Source organism: Zeugodacus cucurbitae, chromosome 6, assembly GCF_028554725.1.
Source record: "Zeugodacus cucurbitae isolate PBARC_wt_2022May chromosome 6, idZeuCucr1.2, whole genome shotgun sequence".
NCBI classification, from domain to species: domain Eukaryota; kingdom Metazoa; phylum Arthropoda; class Insecta; order Diptera; family Tephritidae; genus Zeugodacus; species Zeugodacus cucurbitae.
Window position 1 is genome coordinate 63,400,308 of NC_071671.1, and position 27,157 is coordinate 63,427,464.

Consider the following 27,157-nt stretch of genomic DNA (forward strand, 5'->3'; position numbering starts at 1 on the left):
ACAAAAAAGGGTATGTGACAGATATGTCACGTTATGTAACAACGTCTCTAAGCTCATTAAATAATAATATTTGTATTTCGTGAATATTTACATGTTTTTTAAGAAGTGTGAAATTCTTTGATGCAGTTGTTTTGCTTGTTGTAGCATAAAGCCAGAACACATTTTTCACATACCGTTTGTGATACTCCAACACATCCTGAACGCTTGCAACGAATTCGTTTTTCTGCCCATACCGGCCAGTGTCTAACTTGATCTTGCCTAGCTGCCATAGGAGGAAGGGCTGGGCCCTTATGCTTTTTAGATTGTATCTCCGCTTCAATTCCTCTTCGTTTCATAGGGGACTTTGTACCCAATTTGCACAACACCGTGCTAACAACTAAACGAAAATCACCAGATGACAACTGATTGCCCTCTAATTTTTTTCTTTATGAACTCTTTTGTATAAGAGCCAAGCAATAGACACTGCAAGGTCTAAAAAGTGATAAAATAGACGAACGTACCATCGCTTGCTTATTACCTTATTACTCAATGTTACAGAAATGGTACAAACCTAAACTTCACTATATATTGTATTAGTGAACATTTTTCGTATTATTTTATAGAAATTAAACATAATAGTGAACTTACCTGGACTTTTCCACTAAATATTTTATTAAAACACTGAAAATTTTCTTATTTTTATCTTTTCGGTAATTACAAGCACGTGCATTCACTAACTTTACCACAGCGAAAAAGAAAGTATCGTTTTATAAGTGATGCCAATACATAAAAATCCAGAGAATTTTATAATTGAAAAATACGGAGTGTGACAGTGCTTCTATCTCATACTAAAAAGAGAAAAAATAATTTTCCTATGTTTTGTACCCTCTAAAAGGGTTTGTAACATATCTGTCACATGATGCTATAAAGGGTTAAAGCAAATTATTTCAAAAATAAACGATAATACTACTTTTCCGAAAATTGTGTGTAGATACTATGTGTCATAATGACGATTTCATATCAAATTACGTAATATTTCGGAGTTAAAAAATGTTGTATTATTAACCTAATAATAATCGATCAGAAAATACTACTTTAATCCGAAAGAAAATCAATCCGAAAAAAATATTATTAATATAACGGAGATTACAAATATTAATATTATCAAAATAACAGTGAAAAATTGAAAATGCATTTGAAAAAAAATACTCCGAAAGTTTTCGGAGTTCCAAAATATTAACTTCGTTTATAATTCGCTAGTGAATTTGAATTTCTGCTCAAAATTATTAATAAACAGATTACAATTGTTGGAAAATTTTATTGGACTTCCAAAGAATTCAACTCCGATATTTTTCGGAGTTCAAAAATGTTTGTATCCTTTAATTTGTATCTCAAAAAAAAAATTAATATCGACGTATTTTTCTAATATAAAACTAATACCAGTTGCTAATTTCTACGATTTTCCGCCATTCCGAAATTATGTATGTTAAATTCTGCAAAAGAAATGCTTGTAAAATGCTTGCGTCTCTACGTATTCTTATTTTATACACATTATAATATTATTTCTTATTAAATCTAAACTTAAACAACATTTGTATAAATCTTCGCCAACAAACTAAAGCTCCGCCAGTTATCCCAATCAAATCCGCCAGTCCAATTTCAGGAACTTCAAGTGCTTTCCTTTTGGGGCGAGAAACACAGCTACTCAACGCTAAACTATGCAGATCGCAATGCTAATCTGAGAGAAAATCGAAAACTAACTTTTTTACAATGAAAGGATTTATACACACACACATACAAACGCGCGAATACATGCAAACAAGTCAATTGCGACTACCTATAGAGAAGAAGTTGCATCAAACGATATCCACTTTGGAAATCCAATTTGCCTCATGTCAAGAATTGCTTGCACTAATGCCATGCAAGGAAAGCGATAAGCTTTTGCAACTTATAAGTTGCAAGTTGGCGGAGAAGCAGATATACATACGTACATACTACTTGGCGCCATTTGTAAGTGTGTGGCAGTAAAAAATAGTTACTCATACATTATAACGGGAATATATGTATGTATGTGTGTGTTTGTGCTGCTTAGAATCTTCTGTTGCTATATAAACGGCTTGCAACAAAGTTCTGCTTGCCTGTGCCGTCTCAGATGCCAATGCAAAATGGCGCCGACGACAAACTTTCGACTACGAAGGCAAATCGTGTAGTCGAATGTATGTGTGTGTGTATGTAGTTGCCTTGAAATTGCTTCACAACGCCAGCGGCTATTACGTCAGCCAGTAGTTCCTTGCGAAATACATGCTGATGCTGTTGACGCGCTCCGTTAGTAAGTAGTTGTTGATAAATGTGGCATAAAAAGTTGCATGCAACTATTTGAGTCTTATCTGAAAATGCGCATACGACAATTTGTAATCGTCGTTGTATTTGTCTTAAACGGTTTTCTTGTGCTTTTGACTGCTTGCAACGCACGATTGGGTTATTTATTGGCGAATAATTGCAGTTGCACGACAATGTTGCAACAAACGATATTGTAGTGTACTTGCAACATGTAGGTTTAATAGCTGTAATGGCAGTTTTCGTCTTAATTGTGAAACTTTTTAGTGGTTTTGCTTACTTTAATTATACACGGTTCTTAAAAAGCTTTCAAAGCTTGGCCTCCAAACTGTTACTCAATAATTAATTAATGCAATTTTCTTTTATTCTTGCGTTAAAAATCCACTTTCATCTATTTGCGATTTCATTTTCACTTTCATTCTGAGATTCATTTGAGCCTCTCCACCACTTTGGTCGGCCGCAAAAAGCTTTTAAGGCGTGCGTTAAAGCATATATGTAAGCTGCCTGCTGCTTAAAGCACCGTTATATACCAATTTACATACATCTTTCCCTTGCCAAACTTGCAACAATTGTTTATACTCATTTGCGCCAAATTGTTGCCAATTGCAGAGCCTCTCCTCACCACACATTCCACTTATGCCAACCACTCGACTACAGCGCCTTCGTCTTTGTAATCATTTTATTGCAACAATGCCTGTGGCGGCGTGCGCCTTTTTGTTTACCGTTTGTTGTTGCTGAGTCTTTTTTATACCCTAGAGTTTATTATGGGTATATGGGAAATGTAGTCTCAGCTTCGTATTAGCAACAGTTGTTGTTATTGTGTTTTGTATACACTTTTTACTTCGTTTTTTTGTACTTTGGCAACAACAAGTCATTGCCAGATAAGCCTCGGGTGTGCCGCAATGGGAACATATGCGTGTAATGTTATTGCGAGACGCCAAGTTCTTCCTCCCTCTCAAACCCACGGAATTTCCTTTCATTTCCATTTTATTTACTTGAGTTAAAGCTTTTTGTTTTCTGCATACTTGTGGCCGTTGGTGTAAAACAAGCTTACTCGTGCTCGCAATCGCTCCGCCACATAAGCCATTCATAATCTTTGCAACAGCTTCAGACACCCGGTAGCGGCAATTTCTTTGAAATCTTAAATGAACTATGTACCTAATATACCTAGAGTAAGAGTACTGAAGTGAAGCAAATGAAAGCGAAGGCGTTTATTTGAAATGTGTTAAATAGTAGGGCGGTAGGAAAGGCGTGATTGAGGGGATGTGCGGGCTCATTGAGCGATGTTTAGTATTGAGCAGTTGAAGGCATTCGTATGACATTTTGTTTTCAGGCTATTTTTTTATTATTTTGGGCGAATTTTGAGGAAGAAAAAATCAAGTATTTTATACAATGAATGTATCGAAGTTCGAAAATAGGGTATCAGAAAAAGTCCGAAATATTTCGGAGTTCCAAATTTGAACAGCACTTATAATTACCTAAAAGTCGAACTACTACTTCATTCCTAAAAAAACTTCGAAAATTTTCGGAGTTTCAAAATTGTGGGTTTTGTACAATAAAAAAATATTTTTTTTAATATAAAAGTAATAATTGTCGTTCTACGAAATCTCTCAAAATATTATTTACGAAAAAAACTACTCCGAAATATATCTAATTCCCAGAAATAAAGTTTTTGTGTAAAATTATCTAGGTGTCCTAGTAATTGTACTTTAATCTGTTGTTTCATATTCACTTCGACGAAAACCGTATGCCAATTCGTAATGCTCTATGATTATGACCTAATAAAAATAAAATTCTCCCTAAATAATACATTTTTTGAAATTTCGGTTCAAAGGCCGAAATGTACTCTAATACATATATCATCATCTTTGATACAAAGTCATACAAATTCCATCTCAGGAGATAAAACTAGTCGGTTCATATCAAGTTATAATCCTTTTGGACCGATCAGTATGGGGTTTCATCAAGAAAGAAATGTTCATATATATATTTAAAAACCGAAGAAGCTTTTTAGGAATTAAAAGCTTTATGGGGGGACTTTTAAAACTTGATAAGATATACAAATATGGGAAATATAGAGAGAAGGTTAGTGAAAGGTCTTCAAACTTTCATAACAATATCCAAAACTCTCAAAATCTGCATCACAATCTCATTACATTCACCACTTGTCAACAAATCCTCTAAAATACGGCAACACTGTTCACTACTCGCACTGTTTTTTTAACTTATTTCTTACACTTTTATTTACTCATTCTTTATTATTATTTATTTGGCGCTCTTTCTAGTGTGATTCTCGCCGATACGACGCTTCTAAGCACATTTAGGCTAAAGTGTAAGTAATGTTGCATAGACGCAAATCCCGGCACTTAACCTGATGTTGCCACTACATCCGTTAGCAGCAGCGGTGTGGCATGTGGCGCAATTGCACATAAATAGCGGGGAAGTGTGTGTAGTAACGGGTATTTACTTAATGCTTACTGTCTGTGCTTGCATCGTGGGTAGACAGCGGCGGGTGGTGATTGGTGGGTGTTAATTTGTTGGAGTGATTGGGGCAGTGCTTTGTAATGTGTGTAGTAAATGTGGGTAGTGGATGACTCTCCACCAGTGTGGCATGCAGCGAGGCAGGCGTGCGGAAATGTTGATAAGCCATTAGTGTGAGTGTTGAAATCTGTTGTTGTTGTGGCGGCACAAGTGTAAAATTGCAATTGTTCTTTTCGTGCAAAAACAACAAAAGCGGCAGAAGAAGAAATAAAAAAGAAAGCAAAACCAACGACCTTTCTGCTCGCATTGTTTCCAACGTCATTGCTGCGTGTCAAATTGTTTGTGATTTGCGTTGAAACGAAGCAAAGTTGCAGCTTAAAAGTTGTGCGAAGACAAGTTGTGTGGTTACCGAAACTTAGTTGAACTAGTTTGATGTTATCTCGCTTGCTTTTTCCCCGTCTTGTTTTGCAAAGTTTTAAGGTTGATTTGATCTTCTTCGGCTGTGGGGTCGAAAACTAATTTTAGTTTTATTATTCTTTAAATTCTTTTTGTTGAGTTTAAGCGTGTTTGAATAATTTATGATGGCCTCAAGTAATGCTGTGCAGCGCAGCAATTATAAATGCAAATCTTGTGTGATAAGAATTCGATTAAAAATGAAAGTTTAGTATGTGAATTGCTTTAAATCTTTGTATGCTTGCTCTTCAATTGTGGTTGTTTTAGTATTTAATGCATTTATCAGAGTAGCTCGAAAGAATAGGTTAGTTCTCTCGAATTTTCAGGAACAAGTAGAGAGATATTCTTATCTAATAGAGTATTGGAACGAAATATCTGTCCTTTAGCAGTTCGAGGAAACATTCTTCAATTATCAGCCCTTTTTATTACAAAACATTCGGTAATGTTACTGACCAAGACTATGGATAACAGAGACTTACTAGAATTGAAAGCCCAATGTTTTCAGCTGCTAAATCGATGCTGAGAAAATAGTGATATTGTATGTCGTGATATAGGGAACATTTTTTGGCAGTCATGAACTCAACACATTGAGGTTCCGCAGAGATCTCATGATCCAATAGCAATGAAGAGACTTAAAAAGCTTTCGGGATTATTGTCTAGACTTATATGTTGTCTTCGAAAGGTTCTTTAATAGACACTCCATATTGTTCTTAAACATTGATATAAGTTTCCGTTAATCTTCTTCCTGGCTTTGTAATTATTCGACATTTATGTTATCCGAGTTCCCAAAATAGTCTAGGTATCTGATATAATAATTATACGAGAAGCCTTAGCAAAGTGATAGCTCTTAGCAAGAACGATTGAACTATGGATCATCAGTTTTGTCCCGTTACTTTTTTTGAAGTTCCTTTCAGGTCTTTCGTGACGTCATAATCGAAAACTCGTATGATTTTGCTTATAATTAATATGAAATGTTGACAATTCGATTCGGTTTTTCGCTAGCAGTGAAAAGTAAACATGGACATCGAGGACACTGATTCTCGATCTGAACAATTTTCAGTTGAAATGTTAAATTGTGTCGATGCCTCGAAAAGCATAATAGATTGGTATTCCAAAAAAATGTTCCGAAATTCTAAAACCTCAAGAAAAGAAGAAACCTGAAATGAAATATGTACATTCACTCAAGTAGCCCGTTTTAAAAACTGAAGAATTTTTCGAAGATCTGTCTACGATAGAATAACAAACGAATTTCGAACAAAATACAACAACAATGCAAAAGTGTAAACATTCTTTTGAGAGTCACTGTATCAAAAATCTGAAATTTCATTAAGAAAAACTAATTTCTTTGAAATTCATTATACACACATGTGAAAGTAATATCCCTTGAGTACGCAAATCATAATTTTCTCGCACACATACACTTACATACTAGCCAATCACAATGCATTCGCGCGTTAATTGTTAAAATAACAAAAACTTTTTAATGGAAAATCAGTATTTTTAATTCATATCCGGTAATATGATTACCCTTTACGCATAAAACGAGTTGGCGGGGGTGTAAATACAATATGTTTTGTGTAAGCAACGCCCGGCACATTGAACTTTGTGCCACGGTGACGGCGCTGCTGTGCCTTAGCGGCATAGTTACTGTTGTGGTGTTTATTGTTGTTGTTGCTGTTGCTAACAAGTATTAATAACAACACCCCCAAATTGGCACTTAGCAGCGGTACAAACATATATACATATGTGTATGCATGTGGCATGCCACTGTGGGGTGCACGCTACGGCCGCTTAAATGCCGCTTGAGGCGATATGAAAATGTGGGCGCGCGTAAACACAACACAACACCACACAACAAAGTGCAATAAGAAAAACAAATGCAATTAAGCATAAAACGCGCGCACACCGTTATCCTTAGAGGACGTGCCACAACATACGCATATGTTACTTGTGTGTTTAAATATATTATATAACGGTAGCGTGTGTGTGTTTGCGCTGATATTCGCACTTCCAGCTGCGTCTTTAGCGCATGGGGTTAACTCAAGCGCCACTCTCTCTCTCTCTCTCGATGGGGTGGGGCAGTGAAAATTCGTCGAATTTATTATGCAACCTTATGCCACAACGTGACGCAAAAGGTCGTGCCACAATACGTCCCTAAGGGCTTTTCATGATTTTCATGACTCTTAAATGCTATGCGCCCCCTCTTTAGGTCTTAGCGCCACCCCCAGTTTTGTTGAAACACAACAACTTTGCAACAAAATTAAATCGAATTTTAAAGTTGTCGACAGCAAACGAGGTCGAGGAGTTGATAAACACGCATACTCATAAATATAACTGTACATGTACATATGTATGTGTACGCATAAGTAATTGTAGGCGTAAGTCAGGCGTAAATAGCTGCAGGATTTCCCCCATAAACTAATACCGTTTGTTTTGTTCTCTCTCTATCGTTGCAGATTCGCCACCGACTTCATTGATGTGCGCGAAAAGGAGACGCGTCGCGGCACACGCGGCGCTGGCAATCCGGAGCGTAAACGCGGTCGCTTCCATCAGCGACGCAATCAGCAAATGCAGCAAACAATGCAGGCGGATGACGCTTCAGCCGTGGCGACAGGCAGTAGAGCAGCTGCAGCAGCAGCAACAACGACGGCAAGAACGACTACAACAACTATAGCGACAACGACAACAACGACCACGACAACAACAACAACACCAGCGACAATAGTAGCACAATTAGAGGCGTTCGCCGACGAGAATGAATATATCAGCAGCAGCAGCAGCGACAAGACGAACATGCAACAACAACAGAAGCAACTATTTCAGCAACAGCAACAACAAAATTCCAATAAAACTGTCAGTGTTGATGGCAATCAAAACAGCATCAACGAAAACAACAACAATGGCGCGCAGTCGGCGGCGAATAATACCAACATGTCAACAGCAACGCTAACCAACACACAAACAACAACAACAAGAACAGCAGCAATAGCAACAGCACAAAAATCAACGCCTAACCGTGGCAGCAGTGGCAGCAATAACAACAACAATAACCGCCATGAATCGCATGCTGACTTCTCCTCCGAAGAAGACGAAGTCGCGGCTAGACGCTTTAAACCGGAAGATTTATTAGAGTTGCAGGAGCGTATCGCAAAGGAAATACTCAATTCGAAATTGCAGGGCAAGGAAATGTTGGAATTGCAGGTAGGTCGGCAGCAACAAGCAGTCAAGCAAACAGCAAGTAGACTGAACAAGAGAAGCCTTGGTGTAGTTGTAGGTTGAGCCAAAAATACGGGTCAGGTAGTCTCCAACGAGCCGTGCGCTGTGCGCTACACTAATCCAAGTGGCATGTTCATATTGCATCCGTTGAACGTCTCCAGGCTTGTTGGACAACAATGTCGCTGCTCATGCATACCGCTAGGGGTTCGATAACGCACGGTAGTTAGGTACATACATATGTACATATGTAGTTAGATATCGAGGCGACAATGATGACTGCAGTCGGGCGTAATTCGTTTAGCTGGGACACACGCCGCCGCCTTGTGAGCTTACATAATTGCTGTCACACAGCAGGCCCAGCTGTGCGCGGAAAAGTTCATTAGTGCAGAAAATAGCAGCAGGTGCAATGTTGTTGGCAAGCAGCATAACACTACATAGTAGTTAGCACAAGGCGGAATTTATGCAAGGGCTCCCATGTAGCGCTTAGTGGAGTTTAGTAAGTTTAAGGCGTCGCAAAGTTGCATTGTTTGTTCGAAAGTTTAGCTCAAGTGGAGGTGGGATCAAATCAACTACAGGGTGTTGGCATGTTAGGGAGAACTAGAATTTAAGAATTTTAAAATATGCTTGGAAGTCAGTAATAAATTTGGTAAAAACCCGTTTAAGATTTTGATAAGGATGAAAGCTTTTAGTTTCTAGTGGATTTATGACATAACAAGGACGAGACTACAATTATATACCGCAGTGATTTTAGAAGAGACCCCCTAACCCATAGTCTTATTACTCGATGATAGTTGTTAGAATATGATAAAGCAACATATTTGCTTCTCTGCAACAGAGATTTCTTGAGCGAATCATACTTCAGTGGTGGTCTGGTAGAACTTATGTGATAAGCTAGTTACTATTCATCAATACACATCTCTAGAATGAATAACCAAGTCAGAAAAGCGTCTTTAAGAAATCTATGAATGAAGAAAACGTGATCTCAAGAATTTGAAAACAATACAGCTCGGTAAGAAATTTAAAAGGTTGTCCCAGTCAGACATTTTATTTTATCTTTAAATTAATGCCTGCACTTATCCATAATATAACATGAAGACCCTGACTTTTAACCTGCGACATTTCACTTTTGATCTTATTCATATGTTTCTTGGACTCATGTCTTTTATGATAGGCATATGAGATTTTTTACATGGGAAACATACAGCAGGGGTCACTCAAAGTGAGAAAAAGTTCGCGGATGCAGCTAAGTCTAGAAAGTTCTATGAATCGTCCGACTTGTTTTCTGCAGAACCTTCATCGATAGTTCGACAAAAATGAAGAAGATTTATGACATTTCAAATTTCATTCCTAAATTTTATCAAATAACAAATGGTAACTGCGGTTGAAGACTAACTTTTTATCCATTCCCACTAAAGTCGGTTCTACTTAACCAGTATAGGTACAAAGTTTTACTCGGACAAGGACTGACAAGTCGGAAGCATTGCTTAAAACTATTTGGGGTACTTTTCATTGCGTTACAACAACAACAACCAACTTTGCTATAATTTAGAGTAGAATATATGTCATGAAACACCACTCAGAGTCAGGAACTCTGGAGTCACCCCTGAAATATAATGCGAACAAACCGAAAGACTTTTTTTTGCATTCCGGGAAATTTTAATAATTTTCCAACCCTAATTAAAGCAAGTAATTTCAATTCAAAGCTGTCTTTCAAGATCTAACTTCAAAGCTTCATTTAATAATAAATTATCTGCCCTTCAGTAGCTTTCAACTAAATATTAATTTTCACTAAGTATATTTTATAGCAACAACACTTGTCAGGGCCAAGTTAATATTAGTATTTCCTTTATTGACGTCGCGCGGCCGGGCACAGCTTTGCTGTAGATAAATTCTCAAACTTACCTACGTCCCTAAGATTTTATTATTGGCTTTTTTATGACCATCTACCTGAACTTCGCTGACTATATATATACACACACCCAAACTCTTGAATGCTTCACTTTTTTCACTAAATATTTCATTTTCTCTTTATACACGCTTTTTTACATCGCCGGTTGGTATTTTCATGCGCCACTTGGATGTTGTTGCCGATGTTTATATCACTTTATATCATCTACGCACACTTCGCCTCTTCGCTTCTGTGCTGCCAACGTTGCTTGGCGTATCTTGCAACTCCCGACGCGGCGTATCAAAAATTTACATTGTTATTGTTGTTGTCACTATAGGAGAAAATCAATCGCGAAATTCTAAACACAAAGGTGTTCAATATGGATGCTGGCGGCGGCGGCGGCAACGGTGGTGGTGGTAGCGGTGGCGGTAAGCGCAAGCGAAGACGTAAAAATCAACGCGCCATCAATGGTATGCCAAACGATCAGCAAGCAGATGCCACAGCTAATGGCGCGGCCGGCGATGGTGGTGACGGAGCGGCGAAATGGAAGAACAGCATAACGGCCAAGGCACGGAGCCTAATGAATTTGCACAACAACGAAGCGGGACGACGGGTGAGTAACATTATTATTTTATATATATTTTAAAGAAAAAATGCTTTAAAACTCTGCGTTCATGCAACAAATTGTTGCAAATAAGCGTTGGAAATATTTATTAATTTTATAAAAAAATAATTACATAACTTTCTGTTTCACTCGACCCGCAACAATTTGTGTGAGGGGGGCAACATCAAAAAGTTTTTTACTTTGCAGCATAAAACAGCAACAACAAAACTATGAAAATGTTGCAAGAACAGGTTGTTGAGTTTGTCATGCAATGCTGCCGTTGACAGTTCCGAGTCGATTAAACTATTTTCTGTTTACGCTTTATTAATTTGCTCGAGGCAAGAGCGCGCGAGAAAAGAGTAGAGAGGGAAATTGCAAATTAAAAACGGAATTCATTGCATGTCCACTTATGGTCGATTTGGAAATGAACAAATGAACAAATGGTTGCAAGGCAACATGTGGCACCAACACATTCTCACAAATATATGTATATTAAAACACAAGAAATTTAATAAAAATTGTTATCAGTCTTTGCGTCAAGCTGAAGTGTTTTTGTTAGTTATTGTTTTTGTTGTACTGCAGATTGACTTACAGTAGCCAATTGGCAATTTCAAATATAAGCTGTTTCACATACACATACAGTGTTGCATTTATATCTCGTTGCCGACTGTATTCAGCAAATCTGGCCAATCAACAGCAATATGCCCGAGGCAATTAGAGTCTACGTTGATTTCCTGTGTAGTAAATTAAAAAGCGTGAAACCAACGGCAACGACCACCGTTGGCGTCGGTGTTGCACGTAGTTACTAACATATTTGTGAAAAGTGTCTGATGACATTGCTGTTGATGACACCGTTACTATGTTTCAGTTATGTTATTGAGTTGTTTTTTGCTTTTGTTTTAATAAATAGTAATTTAATAGTAAAATTGTTGAGGGCAGGCAGTGTTGGCAACTGTTCATTAATTTTTAATGAATTGCGCAGTTCTACAATTTGTTTACAGAAATTAATTAAATTTTTTAAATTCGACCAACAGACCAACCAAGTTCGACTTAACCTCAAATTTGGTAAAATGCTAACTTAGCTTCTTATTATCTTAATAATATAATTTCCTAAGAGCCTGTGAATCCATATCAAAACAAGTAAGGAAGTGGTAATTTCGGGTGTAACCGAACATTTTATACTCTCGCAATTTATTTATTTAACTTTAATTATATTATATAATACACAATTTGTCCCACATATTCGTCATATATATTGTATAAAGTCCATTGAAAGTTGGAAACCCTAATATTAGGTTAGAAGCACCGAGGTCCTCGTGTTCGATATATGGGGCCCTGACAACCTATGGTCCGATTTCGGCGATTTTTAGAATGGGGCTGCCACACTATTAACATAGTATTTGTGTAAAGTTCTGCACCCATATATTCACTAGTGGTTACTTTATATATTGTAAAGAAAATGATTCAGATCGTCTTCAAAGTTCTGGTATATAGGAAGTAGGCGTGGTTGTGAAGCGATTTGGCCTCTTTTCAGAACATATCATTGGAATGTAAGGAAACTATTACAAACCAAGTTTCATTGAAATCGGTCGAGTAGTTCCTGAGATATGGTTTTTGACCCATAAGTGAGCGACGCCACGCCCAATTTTTATTTTGTAAAAAAATCTGAGTGCAGCTCCCATCTGTCATTTCTTATGTGAAATTTAGTGTTTCTGCCGTTTTTCGTTAGTGAGTTAACCCACTTTTAGTAATTTTCAACCAACCCTTTGTATGGGAGGTGGGCGTGGTTATTATCCGATTTCTTTAATTTTTGGACTGTATTAAGAAGTGGCTAAAAAAACGACTGCAGGAAGTTAGTTTTATATAACTCTTTTGGTTTTCGAGATATGTACAAATATGGGGGCCACGCCCACCTCCCCAAAAAATTACATCCAAATATGCCCCTTCTTAGTGCGATCCTTCATTCCAAATTTTATTTCCATATTTCCATAGCTTTATTTATAGCTTAGTTATGGCACATTATGTGTTTTCGGTTTTCGTCATTTTGTGGGCATGGCAGTGGTCCGATTTTGCTCATTTTCGAAAGCAACCTTTCTATGGTGCCAAGAAATAAGTGTGCCAAGTTTCATCAAGATTACTTAATTTTTACTCAAGTTACAACTTGCACAGGCGGACGGACGGACGGACGGACAGACAGACATTCGGATTTGAACTCCACTCTTCACCCTGATCACTTTGGTATATATAACCCTATATCTAACTCGTTTAGTTTTGGGTGTTACAAACAACCGTTATGTGAACAAAACTATAATACTCTCTAGCAACTTTGTTGCGAGAGTATAAAAACTCCTAAGTTGAAGCAATCAGTTCACTCAAGTTGGGTTCATATTTCTTACTCATTACAAGCCAATACTCTGATACAATCTAATAACTAACCAAGAAATTCCTCACTCAAAATTATTTCAGAGTTTATTTAGAGGTTAACCTTCAGTATATGTATACCTTTCTATCAATTATCTCGTCAGTGCCGCCAAGTTTCTTTCAAGCGATTGTTCTTTTGAGGTCTGGCTTATTTCCATCCATATATCGTTGCAAAAATTCGGATTTATTACGACTAAAAGGCTGTAAATGATAGATTTTTTGTGGTTCTTTTCTTTATCAAATCTTAGTGAACTTTATTTCCAACGAAACATTTCTCTGATATCTTTGGGGAATCAGTCATCTTGATCAACTTCATTTTTTGGACTATTTTTGATGTTTTCATCCGTAAAACCAGATTTTATAGGACCACTTTTTCTCTTTTCTGCGATATTTAGCAAATTACTAACGAATGCAAAATAGGATTTTTAAGTAAGTTAGAACTTTCATAAGGTTTTACTCTTCCCAGGTTCTAACAGGAAGATATTGAGTCCGTTTACAGAACCTTTTAATCGCATCGATGTGGTTCGATCTTAAGATAAAGTAGAAAATCCGAAAATGAGTTTCTAGAACTGATCTGAAATAGGACTTACATCTGCCGCAGGGTTGCCAATATCAAACGTGATTTGTAAATATTTGTATTGCTAAATAACAAATACTCTTCAGGATATTATTTAAGGTTATGAAAATGTATTGCTGAAGAAAATCTGTATTAAAGGATAATATCCAGAAGTTGTAGTATGATTTGCTAAATCGTTCTTCCGATATGAACTGCAGGGATTATTACTAATTCCATTTTAAAACACATTCCACCGAAAAAGTGAAAGTCCTCAACGGCCTTCTAAAACGAGTGGTCTACTTGTATTTAATTTATGACAACATAGAACTCAACTCATTCAAATTTGAGTGATTGGACTCAACAAGTAATATGTGTAGATTACATAACTCAAACCCGTTACTATCTACAAATTCTCATATAAATATTATTAATGATCATAAGCTAGTTCCTCCAGTTAATATGCACAATATTGCGACACAAACGTCTCAAGAGCAAAGCAATCACAATTCTCCGCAGCTTATACTCCTATGTATATGTAGCATTTGTGCAACAACAATTAGTCACAAAATATATTGACAATATAGCTAATGGACAGCTGATCGCTGATTGTTAATGGCTGCCAGTTATAATCCATGCAAATTATGCGTGAATAAATTCAGCGAAACGATCGTTACGAAGCACTTAGACAAATTGAGGCGCAGTTGCATGAAAGCCATGGCATTTTGTGTATTAGTTGATGCGGGTATCGCATACTTAAGTGTCAAGATTTATTAATAAAACTCTGCCTTGGAATGCCTGCGCTAACTACTGCACACCGCCCACTCCCGCCCTTTCCATTTGGTGGCACAATTAAATCCTTGGTTAGTTGGTTAATGTGGCACACAGCGTGTGTTGCACGCTCGCCGCCTTCGCTGCTTGTGATCCAATGGGGTGCGGCAGCATAGTGAGTGTTTGAGATTTTTCACACCAACTGTGACAGTGGCAATTAACAGTTCATGCAACACTTAAGCGGCGTTGAGTGGCATAGTGAGTATGAGTATACAAAGTATTGCTATGAAATAATTGTGTTCAATAAATTAATGTCCCGTTTGACATTCACATAATGTTTTTTCACGATATAATCAGCAGTAAAATATTTCAAAAATACATATGTTTGTAGGTGTGCATATGTGATTTTTGGCAAACAAAGTGGCATGTTATTTAACCATAAATCAGTGTAATCTCGTGTTAACCATCTATAAATACAAATATAAATGTCATAGACATGAATTCATTAAAAAACATGGCGGCGATAAAATCAAAGCGTTGAACTTTGCAGCAAAAAAAAAGTATTTATTTCTCTCGTTATTGATTTCGTTAAAAAATTGCAATTTGTGTAGATTTATGATAGCAATAAATATGATGTATATCTGTGCACGAGTTGTGGGGTGTGGCAGCTGCAGTAATTATTATTTAATTAAAATAAATTTGAAAAATAAAAAAATGATTTAAGTTAATTAATTTCTTATCGTTGTGCAGTTTTTTTAGGTTATTTAATGAAGTAATTATTTAATTGCTTGCCGGAAAAAAAATTAAAATAAAATATAGTATATAATAATCTTTTCAATTTCATAAAGTATACTTAACAGATATTTGTGTTCTTGTATTGGAAAGATGCACATTTTTATCTCAGGACATTTTTTTATGATTTAATATTGATGCTTTATCCGGTATTGCTTCAATTTGTTTTTATATACAGGTTATGGATCTTTTAGGTCGCTAAGTAGTTTTTCAAGCATCCTGATCGGCTTAGCGATAATTTCTGTACGAATTTTGTTTTGAAATGTACTTGTTAAGTATTCAATTATTGAGATCTAGAGTTATAATCACCGAACTTCCATCGATATCCGCTTCGAAGGAGTGTTTCGTTTCGTTGGATAAAAATGTTCCAAGATGGTTTTTGAGCAAACTCCGCAACAAATAGTTGCATTTTGCTCCAACTAGGGAGTTATAGGGATCTCAATTGGATTTTTTTCCCGAATATGGAAATTTAAGCAGTCTAGTTCTTGTACTTTGGGATTGGTAGAAAATTGAGAAGAAAATCCCTATCCCTCGACATACATAGCTGAGAAACATGGACGATGATGAACCGATATGAGAAAGCACTTAGAGCATTCGAGAGAAAGGTTCTCCGCAAAGCTCTCTATTTGGAGACGTTCGCGTAAGCGATAAATACCGAAAAAGATGGAACCATCTACAATCTAAGCTCTACGGCGACAAAGATACGGTTAGGTCGTTTAGAAAGCATGAACAGCGATGTTCCAGCAAAAAGCTTCTTTGACTCGAGACTCATGGATGGACAACGGAAGCAAGGGCACCCACTAATCCAACTGCATAGGGACCTGTCTGCACTTGGGATGTACAACAGGCATGATTAAAAAGATAGAGGCAACTGGCAAACTTTTGTGTATTCGACCCAGGCAACCCATTGTTCCAGCTATTTGTGAAGAAGCAGAACCAAGGAAGAAGAAGAAGAATAGCAATTTTGATCATTAGGACTGCAAGAGAGTCTGAGTTGGGTATCTTATTTATGTCATCGAGTTATTTGTTTTATATTGTGGTCCTTGCCTTGTTTCGACTCGATGAATAAAGGGTTAAAAAAGTTATAGGGGAGCGCATAGAGAAATTCTACTAAGGAGTACACTGGCTGCCGAGAAACTGCCGAAGTGCTTTATTAGAAAAACATATTTCAATATTGATTATAAACTGGGTTATAGGTTAGGTCCGGGTGTTTGTATGGATCTTTAGTTATTTTTCATTGTTTATTCCAATAAATACTCGTGGTTTTAAAGCAAAATTGTCTTCCCATCCATATTTCTTTTAAATATTAAATTCAGCAACATATTCTCCACAATTTCCACTTTCATGCCTCACTATAAAACGCAATTTCCTCAGCGTGGCAATATTTCGCCACAAATAGTCTAAACCACAAAGGTGAGTCAGTGAGCGACAAAAAGTGAACCAAAAAAGTGCGCAGCAGTAAAAAAAGCAAGCAAATCCATAACTGTAAAATAATAAAAAATTCAATTTTTCACTAACAATAGTGTTGCCAAGATTTTGTTTCATTTTTTTTTTTTTGCAAATAAAAAATATGGAAATACAACAACAAACTGCGCTTGAACTGGATTGTTTAAAAACCATTTGTGGCACTTGTTGTGTGGCAGCAAGCCAAAAAATACGCAAGCACTCATACCCACACACATACATGTAAAGTTGCAAATGCAAACGCCAAATGAAAAATGCAGCAGCAGCAGCAGAAAAAAAGGCAGAGGCGTCCAAGTTTGTCAAAAAGGTTTGTAAAGTTCACAGTGCGCCAACATCACTCATTACCAGCAACAATAAGCGCCAACATGGGAGCAGGCGACTAAAGTGACAGCAACAGCAGCAACACTAACAAAATAACTGTTACTAAAGGCCAAACTGAAAATAAAAAAATACGCTTAACAAATAGCTGGACATATATTTCTACAAAAATTTCAATTCATTACATATATTTACAGTGGTGGTCGTAAATATGAGGCGGGTTTTGGTGAAATTTAAAACAAATTTAATTGATGGAAAAGTGAGGATGAAATGTGATATTTCACAAACTATGATTTTATGACGGTTAATTTTTATTAAAAAAAAAGTTTACGTGTGAAATTTGTTTGAGCGGAAAATTATAATATTTTCAATTTCAGCAAATTTGCAATATTCCTACAGGGTGGGTTGCGTTCAAGAACAACTAGAAGCCTCATTCGTATGTTTTTTGCTAGCGATTTTCCAGCCAACTAATAGTCACAAGTTGACTAGAAGAGCAATTTACTCGGCGTTAGATTGCTATCAAATTTCTTTACTCATTTTTTACTCACAACACACTCACTACTTTTTGAGACAATTAAAGGAACTCAATGCCGTTTCTCAAACAATATTTTTGATTGTTGCGATTTTTTAACTGAGTTTATTGTTGTTGTTATTGATTTTTTCTCTGTTCATGTCAATTTTCTTTGCTAAATGCTTGTTCATCAACATTTTGGCACTAGCAAATAGACTCGCCAGATACCATAGTGAAGAAAAAAAAGTTTGAACAAACTTGCATACATACTATATATGTATATAACAGTACATATGAGCACCGAATGTGGCAGACACTTGAATTGAGCGAGTCTCAAACAAGAGCAGCGAAAAAAAACCCAGAACTTCTAATAAAAACGCGGTGCATTGCGGGTATTGTTCCTTTGGAGGTGTTGTCTTTTCCCACAAAACTCGGAATTATTTTTTTCTTCTTGCAACACAGTTGTTGTTGTTAGTGCTGCACTTTTTGTTTTTGATAGCGTTGTGATGCGCTTGTATGCTTGTATGTTTGCATATGTTCATTTGGCACCCAAACACAGCCAGAGCCAGACACTCAACTTCCAACAAGATCGTTTATATTTCTATTTTGCGATTTTTTTCTTCTCTGAAACGAAATGAAGTTACATTTGTTGCTGTGGTAGCATGTCGATGTTGGTAGCAGACGTCAATTGTAGCAGTGAAAAAATGTAATATACCGCATGTCGCCACCAATAACGCTGCAGCGTAACAGCAGCTAACAAACGATATGAACAACAACAGCAACAACAACAAATAACATAACCTGCTGCCATTACTACAGCAGCAATTGTTGTTAGTCGCAGTGACAAAGTCATCGCTTTTGTCGCATATTGACGGCTTACATATGTTTGGGGGCGTGTTTTAACATGATCAATTGTTGTCACCCACTTGTCTGAGAAGAAGAAGCTTTAAATTCGCGCTTTTAACCAAAGTTAAATATTCCGATTATGCTTTTTACCCAAGAAAAATTTATACCAAATCTTCTGAGTCTACTTTTTTGGGAGTGTCTTTACAATAAAATAATATTTAAGCCAGGGTTGCCAACTTTCAAACAATAAATTATGTTATCGGAGTCTAAATTAATTGTAATCAACAATGTAGCTCCCTTAATTATAATTAGAATTAGAATAAAGAATGTGTCCTTTAAAAATTAAAAAAAATCGTGCAAGCTTGTAAGCTTAAAAGTCTAACCTTCCCTTCCCTCAACCCTTTCAAAAAATTAAAAAAAAAAAGTTTAGAAAAGCTTAAAGCTTAAAAATCATTTAAAAATTTGTATATGTTTTGTCTTCTCAAAAGCTACTAACGCCATTCTTTCCCTCAACCTTTTCAAGAAAATTAAAAATAAAGCTTTGTAAAAGCATAAAGTTTAAACATCTTTTACACATTTTTAAATTTTAAAAATTTTAATTTTTATATATTTTGTCTTCTTAAACGTAACTCTAACCATCGCATTACTCAAGCCTTTTAAAAAAATTAAAAAAAAAACTTTATAAACGCTTAAAGCTTAAAAACCTTTAACATTTTTTTAATTTAATTTTAAAGTTTTTATGTTTTGTCTTCTCAAAACTAACTCTAACCTTTTCTCCACTCAATCTCTTCAAAAAATTAAAAAAAAGCATTGTCACAGCTTAAATCTTAAAAAGCTTTTCAAAATTTTTATATGTTGTGTCTTCTCAAAAGCAAATCTAGACTTCTCTTCCCACAACCCTTTCAAAAAAAATTAAAAAAAAGCTTTATAAAAGCTTAAAGCTTAAAAAGCTTTCCAAAATGTTTAAATTTAATTTTTTTATATTTTTTGTCTTCTCAAAAGCAACTGAAACCTTTGCTTCCCTCAAACCTTTCAAAAATTAAAAAAAGTCGTCAAAGCTTTTCATAATTTGTATATCTTTTGTCTTCAAAAAAAAAACTTTTAATACAACGTTTTACGTTTCAAAGCGATATTAGTCGCATGTGATGCCTTTCTACTATCTTTTATCAGCGGCACTATTCTTGCAACAAACTTTATTGCCACCGCTTTCTTTATGCCACACTCTTTGTGTCTGCAATAATGACAACAAATATCGATTGCATTTTACTGCGCGCTTCCTTCCTAGCTGAATGCTGCCACGCGCTGCATGCCGAATATTCCTTAGAAATTGTTGTTTGGTTATTGATGTAGTGGTTGTTGTTGTTGCTGTTGTCGCCATTAGTATTGCTGCCGCTAAAAATGGCATATTTGCGTGCTTGCTGCTGTGTTCTTAGAAAGTTGCTCGTTGCAAGCAAAGCCTGGTTGCATGCAGTCGTTAAGCAAAGCAATTGTTGTTGCTATTGTTGTGATGTTATTTTGTTTTTTTTTACTACTCGTCTCTGTGTGTCTTCTGCTTTGTTTGACATTTGATATGCCACACACAATTGTAATGTTACATCAATTTCGATTCGTCGTTTTTTCGCCAACAGCCATTGCCACATGACGTTGCAACTACACTTCCGTCGCTGCTTGTAGGCAGCCATGTTGCCAGGAGACGCTTTCTGCAACATTTTATGTGCAATACTTCTTATCATTTGTCGCTGTCCATTTTCATATGTGGCACACACAAACACATAGTGGCTACAAGCCCTCGCCATAAATATGCTTGTAAGGAAGTCAACAAGGTCTGTGGCAGCAATAAGTGGTTGTTTACGTTGCCAAATGCCAACACACAAATCGCAAATTCAATTCATTTTTTATATATTTTACACAAGTATATCTTAAACACACACATATATGAGCGTATTATCTCACACAGACATACATATATATACATATATGCTTTGCGTGTCCATCTCTCCTTTTAACTTTATCTTATTGCTTTTTTTCAATATTTTTCGCTCGCTTTTTATGTTATGTTTACCACTCTAGCGTCAGGATTATTTTTCACCCGTGTGTGTCAGTTCATATTTGTACACAGATCCATCTGCTGGTTCATATGTATGTCTTCGTATTTGTTTTGGTGGCAAGGTTTCAAATTATTTCGCTAAGTAGCCGGAAATATGAGCAATTCTTTTGTATGAATGAAAGCCAGCACAACCGGAAAACACCGCAGTGGACACATACATATTCACATAAAAATATGTATATGTACGTACTTTTATCAATGGTCAAGTAATGAAGTGATTGCTGTGTGCCATGTGAGATTTCAATTTATGCTTAAAGGGGCTTTATATACAACTGGCTTTAGAGTTTCAGGAGTTAAATTCTACTTTTGGGTATTGAAAATTTCATAATTTTAAATTTTTCATATAAATGTTTTGGATAATACGAGAGTATACGATAGAGTATACGAGGCTATCAAAAATCTCCGAGTCTATATTTGATATAAAAATGTCTGAGGAGCAAAACAAATAATTCTGTGCTTCTTAAAAAAATATATTGGTGCGTGCAACTTTAATTAATTTTTCGCATTCTTCATTTCAGGCTGTCATCAAGAAGACGCGTATCACTTGCAAATGCCATGGTGTTTCGGGCTCATGCAGTTTGATCACCTGCTGGCAGCAGCTCTCATCGATCAGAGAAATCGGTATGTTATTTTAACTTACTAATGTCTAGTCTAAGATGAAAATTAATTTTTTTTTCAACGGCTAAACATTACTAAACAATAAAGATTAGCGAAACTAGGCAATATTAGGCTATTTTACATTATTATTTCTAAACGTCTATTTTCTCAAAATCATATATAAATAATAGTAGGCATTCTAAACTAAATATGAAGAAATTTATTAAAGTTGAAAGTAATTAATTTAACAGTTTGCCAGCGCCATTAACAGCCACATGTTGTTCACAGTCAACAGCACTGTTAATAACATGCATGAACTGCACCGCAAGTGTATTGGTTCAGAACTTAGCTGGAAAAACTGCTTTATCGGCATACAGCACATATTACGAGGTGACTAGATGGCGCACAACATTGTTGGAAAAAGTGAAGTTTATATCCAAATCACTTCTACAGTAAACACTTGATATATATATACGTTCATTCTTAGGAGACACTTGTATAAGAAAAATTTTACTTTTCTTATTTAACTTTTTTTTTAGTAGTAATTATATGCTTTTAGAGAGATTAAAAGAAAATATTTCTTTTGTGAATTATTTTTTATGTACATATGTAGCCCTTCTAATCTTTCCACTTTTTTACAGGTGACTATTTGCGTGAAAAATACGAAGAATCTACGGTGGTGAAACTCAATAAACGTGGTCGTTTACAAGTGAAAGACCCGCAATATAAGGTGCCAACGGCGCATGATTTGGTGTATCTGGATGAGAGTCCAGATTGGTGTCGCAACAGTCGACAGTTGCAGTGGCCAGGTGATTATAAAATTTAATTTAATTCAAAATAAAGTAATTTGTAGAATCCCGAAATATCGGGATTGTTAAAATTAATTTCGGGATCCCGAAATTTTTTTTAAGTTTAAAGATTTTTTGGTGAATTCGATGGACTAAAATTCCTATAAATAGAAAATTTCAGCAGCCTTTGAGTGTCGAACATTTTGGGACTGGAGAAAGCAGTTTCAAAGAAAGCAGCAGAAAGCAGTTTAAAATTGAATTTCGGGATTGGAAGAAAACTATTTCGGGATCCCGAATATTTTTTTTTTAATATTGTATTTTACTGTAGTCCAGTACATAACTCGAATTCTCGTATTTAAAATATTACAAAATTCAATTGCTTCAGGGGTTTCGAGATTGAAGAAAACCAACTTCGGGAACCCGAATATGTTTAAACATTACTAAAATATAGGTTTTAATTTTCTTGTTTCCATATACAGTACTCCAATCGAATTATTTTATTTTTAGTCATTCAAATTAAAGCAATTTTTTTTGCCCTCAAGGGTATATATAAAATGTAGCAATTTTCTGAAATATTTTCATGAATTAAAACTAATAATTTTCTTACTTACAGGCACTCATGGACGCGTTTGCAATAAAACATCGTCCGGTTTGGATGGTTGCGGCATTTTATGCTGTGGACGAGGCTACAACACCAAAAACATTGTGGTGCGCGAACGTTGCAATTGCAAATTCCACTGGTGCTGCCAGGTCAAATGTGATGTCTGTGTGAAAGTGCTCGAAGAACACACCTGTAAATAAGTAAATAATTATTATAAAACACAAATAATAACAAAAAAAGCATACGAAAATAAATAACAAAAATAAAAAGCACAAATGATAAAAATGAGACTACTCAACAACACATGTCGGCAGCAAGAAAGCGATAAACGCGATAAGAAAATTAGTAAATAATGAAAAAATAAATTATATATATATATGAAATTATCGCACAGAATGAGAAAATGTAAATCTCACGAAACAGTTGCTGCGCTACACGCTCCACACTCCGATAAAACTTTCATTTTACCACTGGCATTAGAAAAATGTTGGTAACACGAAATATAGAAACGATGAATTTGTCATTCACATACATATATAATACAATGAATTGTATGAAATTATAATAGTTTTTAAGTCTGATTAAATGTATGTAATTAAATGTTATGTGCGATGAGCTGAAATTTGATACCCTCCGTGTAATTGTATGTATGTATATTTAGTGGTGATCCGGCAGCTACCGTCATGCGCCACCATTTGTATGTAGAAAGCAAATTCCATAGTCCTAAGCAGCATTTATTTGATTTAACAAACAAAAAATAAAATAAATTAAAAATAAAAATAATTATTATATAAGCAGTTAATGTTAATGCAATGAATTTTCAATTAACAACCGCTAAATGTATAGCTTATAAAAATGTATGTAGTTCCATATTGTAATCTATAGTTTAAGTATGTATGGGTGTGCAAGTAAACGCGTGTGAGTGTAAAATATTTGTGGTTAAGTGTAGTGTGCGCTTAATTTACCAACACATTTCTTACACACTGTATTTATGTAGTAAGCTTAATTAGTTCTTAGATCTAACTCCTATAAATACATTCATACACACAAAGAAAACCATAATTGCGCATAGCTTACAACTATAGTTTAGTGTAGATTAACGCTTAAATTAAGTAATTTTAGTGGTAAGCAACACTTATTTAAAGAAAAAATGTAATGAAGGAAATGCAAAAATATTTATGTAGAATTCTATTGTCAGAAATTGAATATGAGGGCATCTATTTTATTGCTTTTGAACAGCTATCTATGTAAAATCCTACTTGCTTGATATATATAAGTTGCTAGCGAGCGATATTATGTCAAAATAAAAGTTAAAGCAGAAAAATTAGTCTCAATTTACGTCCCGAATGTCTTTGAAACCCAGAGTAACATTTAGAAGTCCACCACTAGCAGTTAATGAAGTCAAATCATCTCCACAAAACGACTTACAACTAAATTTAAATTATTTAGCTCGATTGACTGTTATAAAACACTGACTTGGGCACTTAAATCATATATTTAACTTATGAAAAAAATAATATTTAAATATTTTCATGTATTTAATTAGGTTGCAACTATTATACATAATGACATATTTCATACAAAAATTATCTCAAAATAGTTCATATTACTTGTTTTGAGTTTATTTTGCAAAAACTTGGTAACTCCGTTAGTTTAGTAGCTTGATACAAGAAAAAAATCGAAAACTGTTGCCTACATCTAGGCGCTGAAAATATATGTAAAGTCAAACGATTACTGTTCGACTCTATTATGAGCCGAGTAGCACTTTAGCCATGCTGATAAGACAAAATATCATTAAAGACCATATCCTCAATATCTGTATATGTTTAGTAAGCTTAATACTGTTGCCCACATCTAGGCGAAAATGATGTATCTAAGGTTTATCGATTACTGATCGACGACGAACTGTTTACGTCATGTTGGTGACATCAAATATCTTTCAATTCCATGTCTTCAAATTCTAAATATGAGTACTAAGCTTATACTCAAATTCTGTTGCCTACTTCTAGGCGTTGAAGTTTATCGGTTACTGATCGACTCTATTATAAGCCGAGTAGCACTTAAGCCATGCTGTTAAGACCAAATATCATTAAAGAACATGTCCTTAGTAGGCATATGCTCAAATTCTGTTGCCTATATCTAGGCGTTAATGATGTAACTAAGGTTTGATGTTCAAGGATTACTGGTCGACGATGAACTGTTTACGCCATGTTGGTGACACCAAATATTATTCAAACACACGTTTTAAAATTCTAGATATGCTCGCTAAGCTGAGACACAAATTCTGTTGCGTTGAAGCTTTAACTAAAGTTTATCTAATACTGATCTATTTTGAGCTGTGTTGCTTACGTGCGACCAAATATAACTCAAGTCCATTCAAATTCTGGATATGCTTACTAAAAGGAATATGTTGCCTACATCTAGGCTTTAAAATTATAGGCAAGATTTGTCGATTTCTAATCGACTCTATAATGAGCTGTGGAACACCTAAGGCATTCTGATGACATTAAATATCACCCAAGTTCATTATATCAATTTCTGGATATGTCTCCAGCTGCATTTTCAGGAAAACAAAAATATACTGTGAGATCAACACTCAAAGCCGTGAATGCGAGGAGCCTACCTTTTATTAATTTTTCAAACTTCAATTATTCTTCATTTAAAAGTCCTCTGAGCCAAGCATAGCCCATGCAAATTAAATTGAATGATAGTTATTAGATTATAGATTACACTAAATTACAAACTGAAAATTTGTATATATGAGAGTGTGAGGAATATACTAAATACTTATTGCTTTAATAAAAAAAAACAAATGCTTGCGAGTAGTAATTGATAAAAATATATAAGGAACTTGTGTTTAGAAACAATAGATATACACATTAAGAATCTCAAAACATCATGTTGAGCCCTTTTGACGAAGAGTTCGCAATCCAAACCATATACTTCTTCGAAATAAAGTGTATTAATAAGTAAAAAAAAAACTCACGCATATGTATGTATGTAAGTAGTCGTGCACAAAGCATATAAATACTTAAAAATTAGCGATTACTTAGCGTAAAAAACGGTAAAAGTATATATATAGCACACATATTACATTTTCGATATGTAAAATATTTGAGATTATACATATGTATGAAATATTCACGTTGCTACAATATTATAAAAAAATCATATTGTACGTGTATGTATTGTAATTAATGAAACGCATAATTATTTAAAAAACGAATTACATATACATTTAAATTAAAAAAAAATGAGTACAGTGTAAAAAAGTATTGATATAAGTTTTAGCGATTACAAGAAATGCGATAGTAATATATATTTAAACTAATATAGATGGCGCAAAACACAAACGATTGAAAATGATCAGAAAAAAAACACAAACAGATAAAACATATTAAATGATGAAAAAACAAAATGTTGAAAAAAATCATATTGTGTGTTTGATTTCTTAAAGGGGTTTCTTGTCGTCATTAGGGAAAGAAATTTACCAAAGAAGAGTAGTTGCATTATTTTTTGTATATCATGTGGAGCTATTCGTCAGATCTTTTGTCAAAACCTTACTTTGGAAAATATTTTCGAAAAAGTTTTGAAATTATATCGGGTATAGAAGATGCTTTGGTGACTTGGAATGAAGCAATTGGTTTGACAAATTTTTTTGAAAATATTTTGAATTGAGTATGACTACAAAAGATTCCATTAAATTAGATTAAAACTGAAAGATTTCATTGGGATTTGTTAAGAAAAATACTTAACTCAAAAACTCTATACGAAAAATTTTGAATTTTGTTGCATCATGAAACTTGCTTTACATACTTGTTACATACCAAGAATCATTTTTGAACCACTCGCCAATATTTCAACTCAAATGCATATGATTTATGATATTTTTCACACAGTTATTTTAAGGTACCGTTAGCGTCCATAATATACTTAACTTTAACCGATAAAACCGAACAAATTATCTACTGTGCTGTATGTGTCTGTAATTACAATTTTACAACCGGTTACCTGCAGTAATTGTTTTATACAGCCACAATAACCCTTTTATTATACAATCGCTGATATCATGCATTATCTCTATGCGATAAATAGCGGAAGGAAGACTGCAAATTTTTTGGGGATTATCCAATGCATAGCGTTAGATTAAGTGGAATTCATAATTAATTGAAATACTACAGAACACAGCAGAAGGGAGATTAATGATTTTTTTAGAAGGATGGGATTACTGAGAGATACTTTTAGGGATGCTATCTTTTCAGAAGAATTGAAGATTGTTGATATTCCATTTGCAAAATATGAAATTGCAACATTGAAGAATTTAGTCCTTATTAGATAAATAAAATAATGTAGTCACTAAATTGCTCAATGTGACTGAAGAATCGGTCGCAGCGTTTTAACATTCTGGTTACATTTCGGGTGATTCAAGT

At 35.0% G+C, this 27,157-nt stretch overlaps 2 protein-coding genes across 6 annotated transcripts in view; one reads left to right on the forward strand and one right to left on the reverse strand.

Moving 5' to 3' along the window:
• LOC105209321 (protein Wnt-5) overlaps positions 1–25,639 on the forward strand; it is a 205,090-nt gene extending 179,451 nt beyond the window's left edge. For all 4 annotated transcript variants that reach the window (XM_011179676.3, XM_054233708.1, XM_054233709.1 and 1 more), the window contains 5 exons: positions 7,707–8,451; positions 10,692–10,967; positions 21,260–21,362; positions 21,980–22,147; positions 22,740–25,639. In XM_011179676.3, coding sequence (XP_011177978.1) covers positions 7,707–8,451; positions 10,692–10,967; positions 21,260–21,362; positions 21,980–22,147; positions 22,740–22,927 — 1,480 coding nt within the window. In that variant the 3' untranslated portion in view covers positions 22,928–25,639. The remainder of the gene's footprint in view (positions 1–7,706; positions 8,452–10,691; positions 10,968–21,259; positions 21,363–21,979; positions 22,148–22,739) is intronic.
• LOC128922610 (uncharacterized) overlaps positions 1–27,157 on the reverse strand; it is a 367,146-nt gene that overhangs the window by 294,457 nt on the left and 45,532 nt on the right. Inside the window, exon 2 of one of the 2 annotated variants that reach the window (XR_008471798.1) lies at positions 22,738–22,917. Coding sequence is in view for 1 of the 2 variants with exons in the window: in XM_054233714.1 (XP_054089689.1) it covers positions 22,738–22,747 (10 nt within the window). In the remaining variant the exon portion in view is untranslated. Of the gene's footprint in view, positions 1–22,737; positions 22,918–27,157 lie in introns of those variants that run through there. The other variant, XM_054233714.1, reaches the window with a different exon arrangement.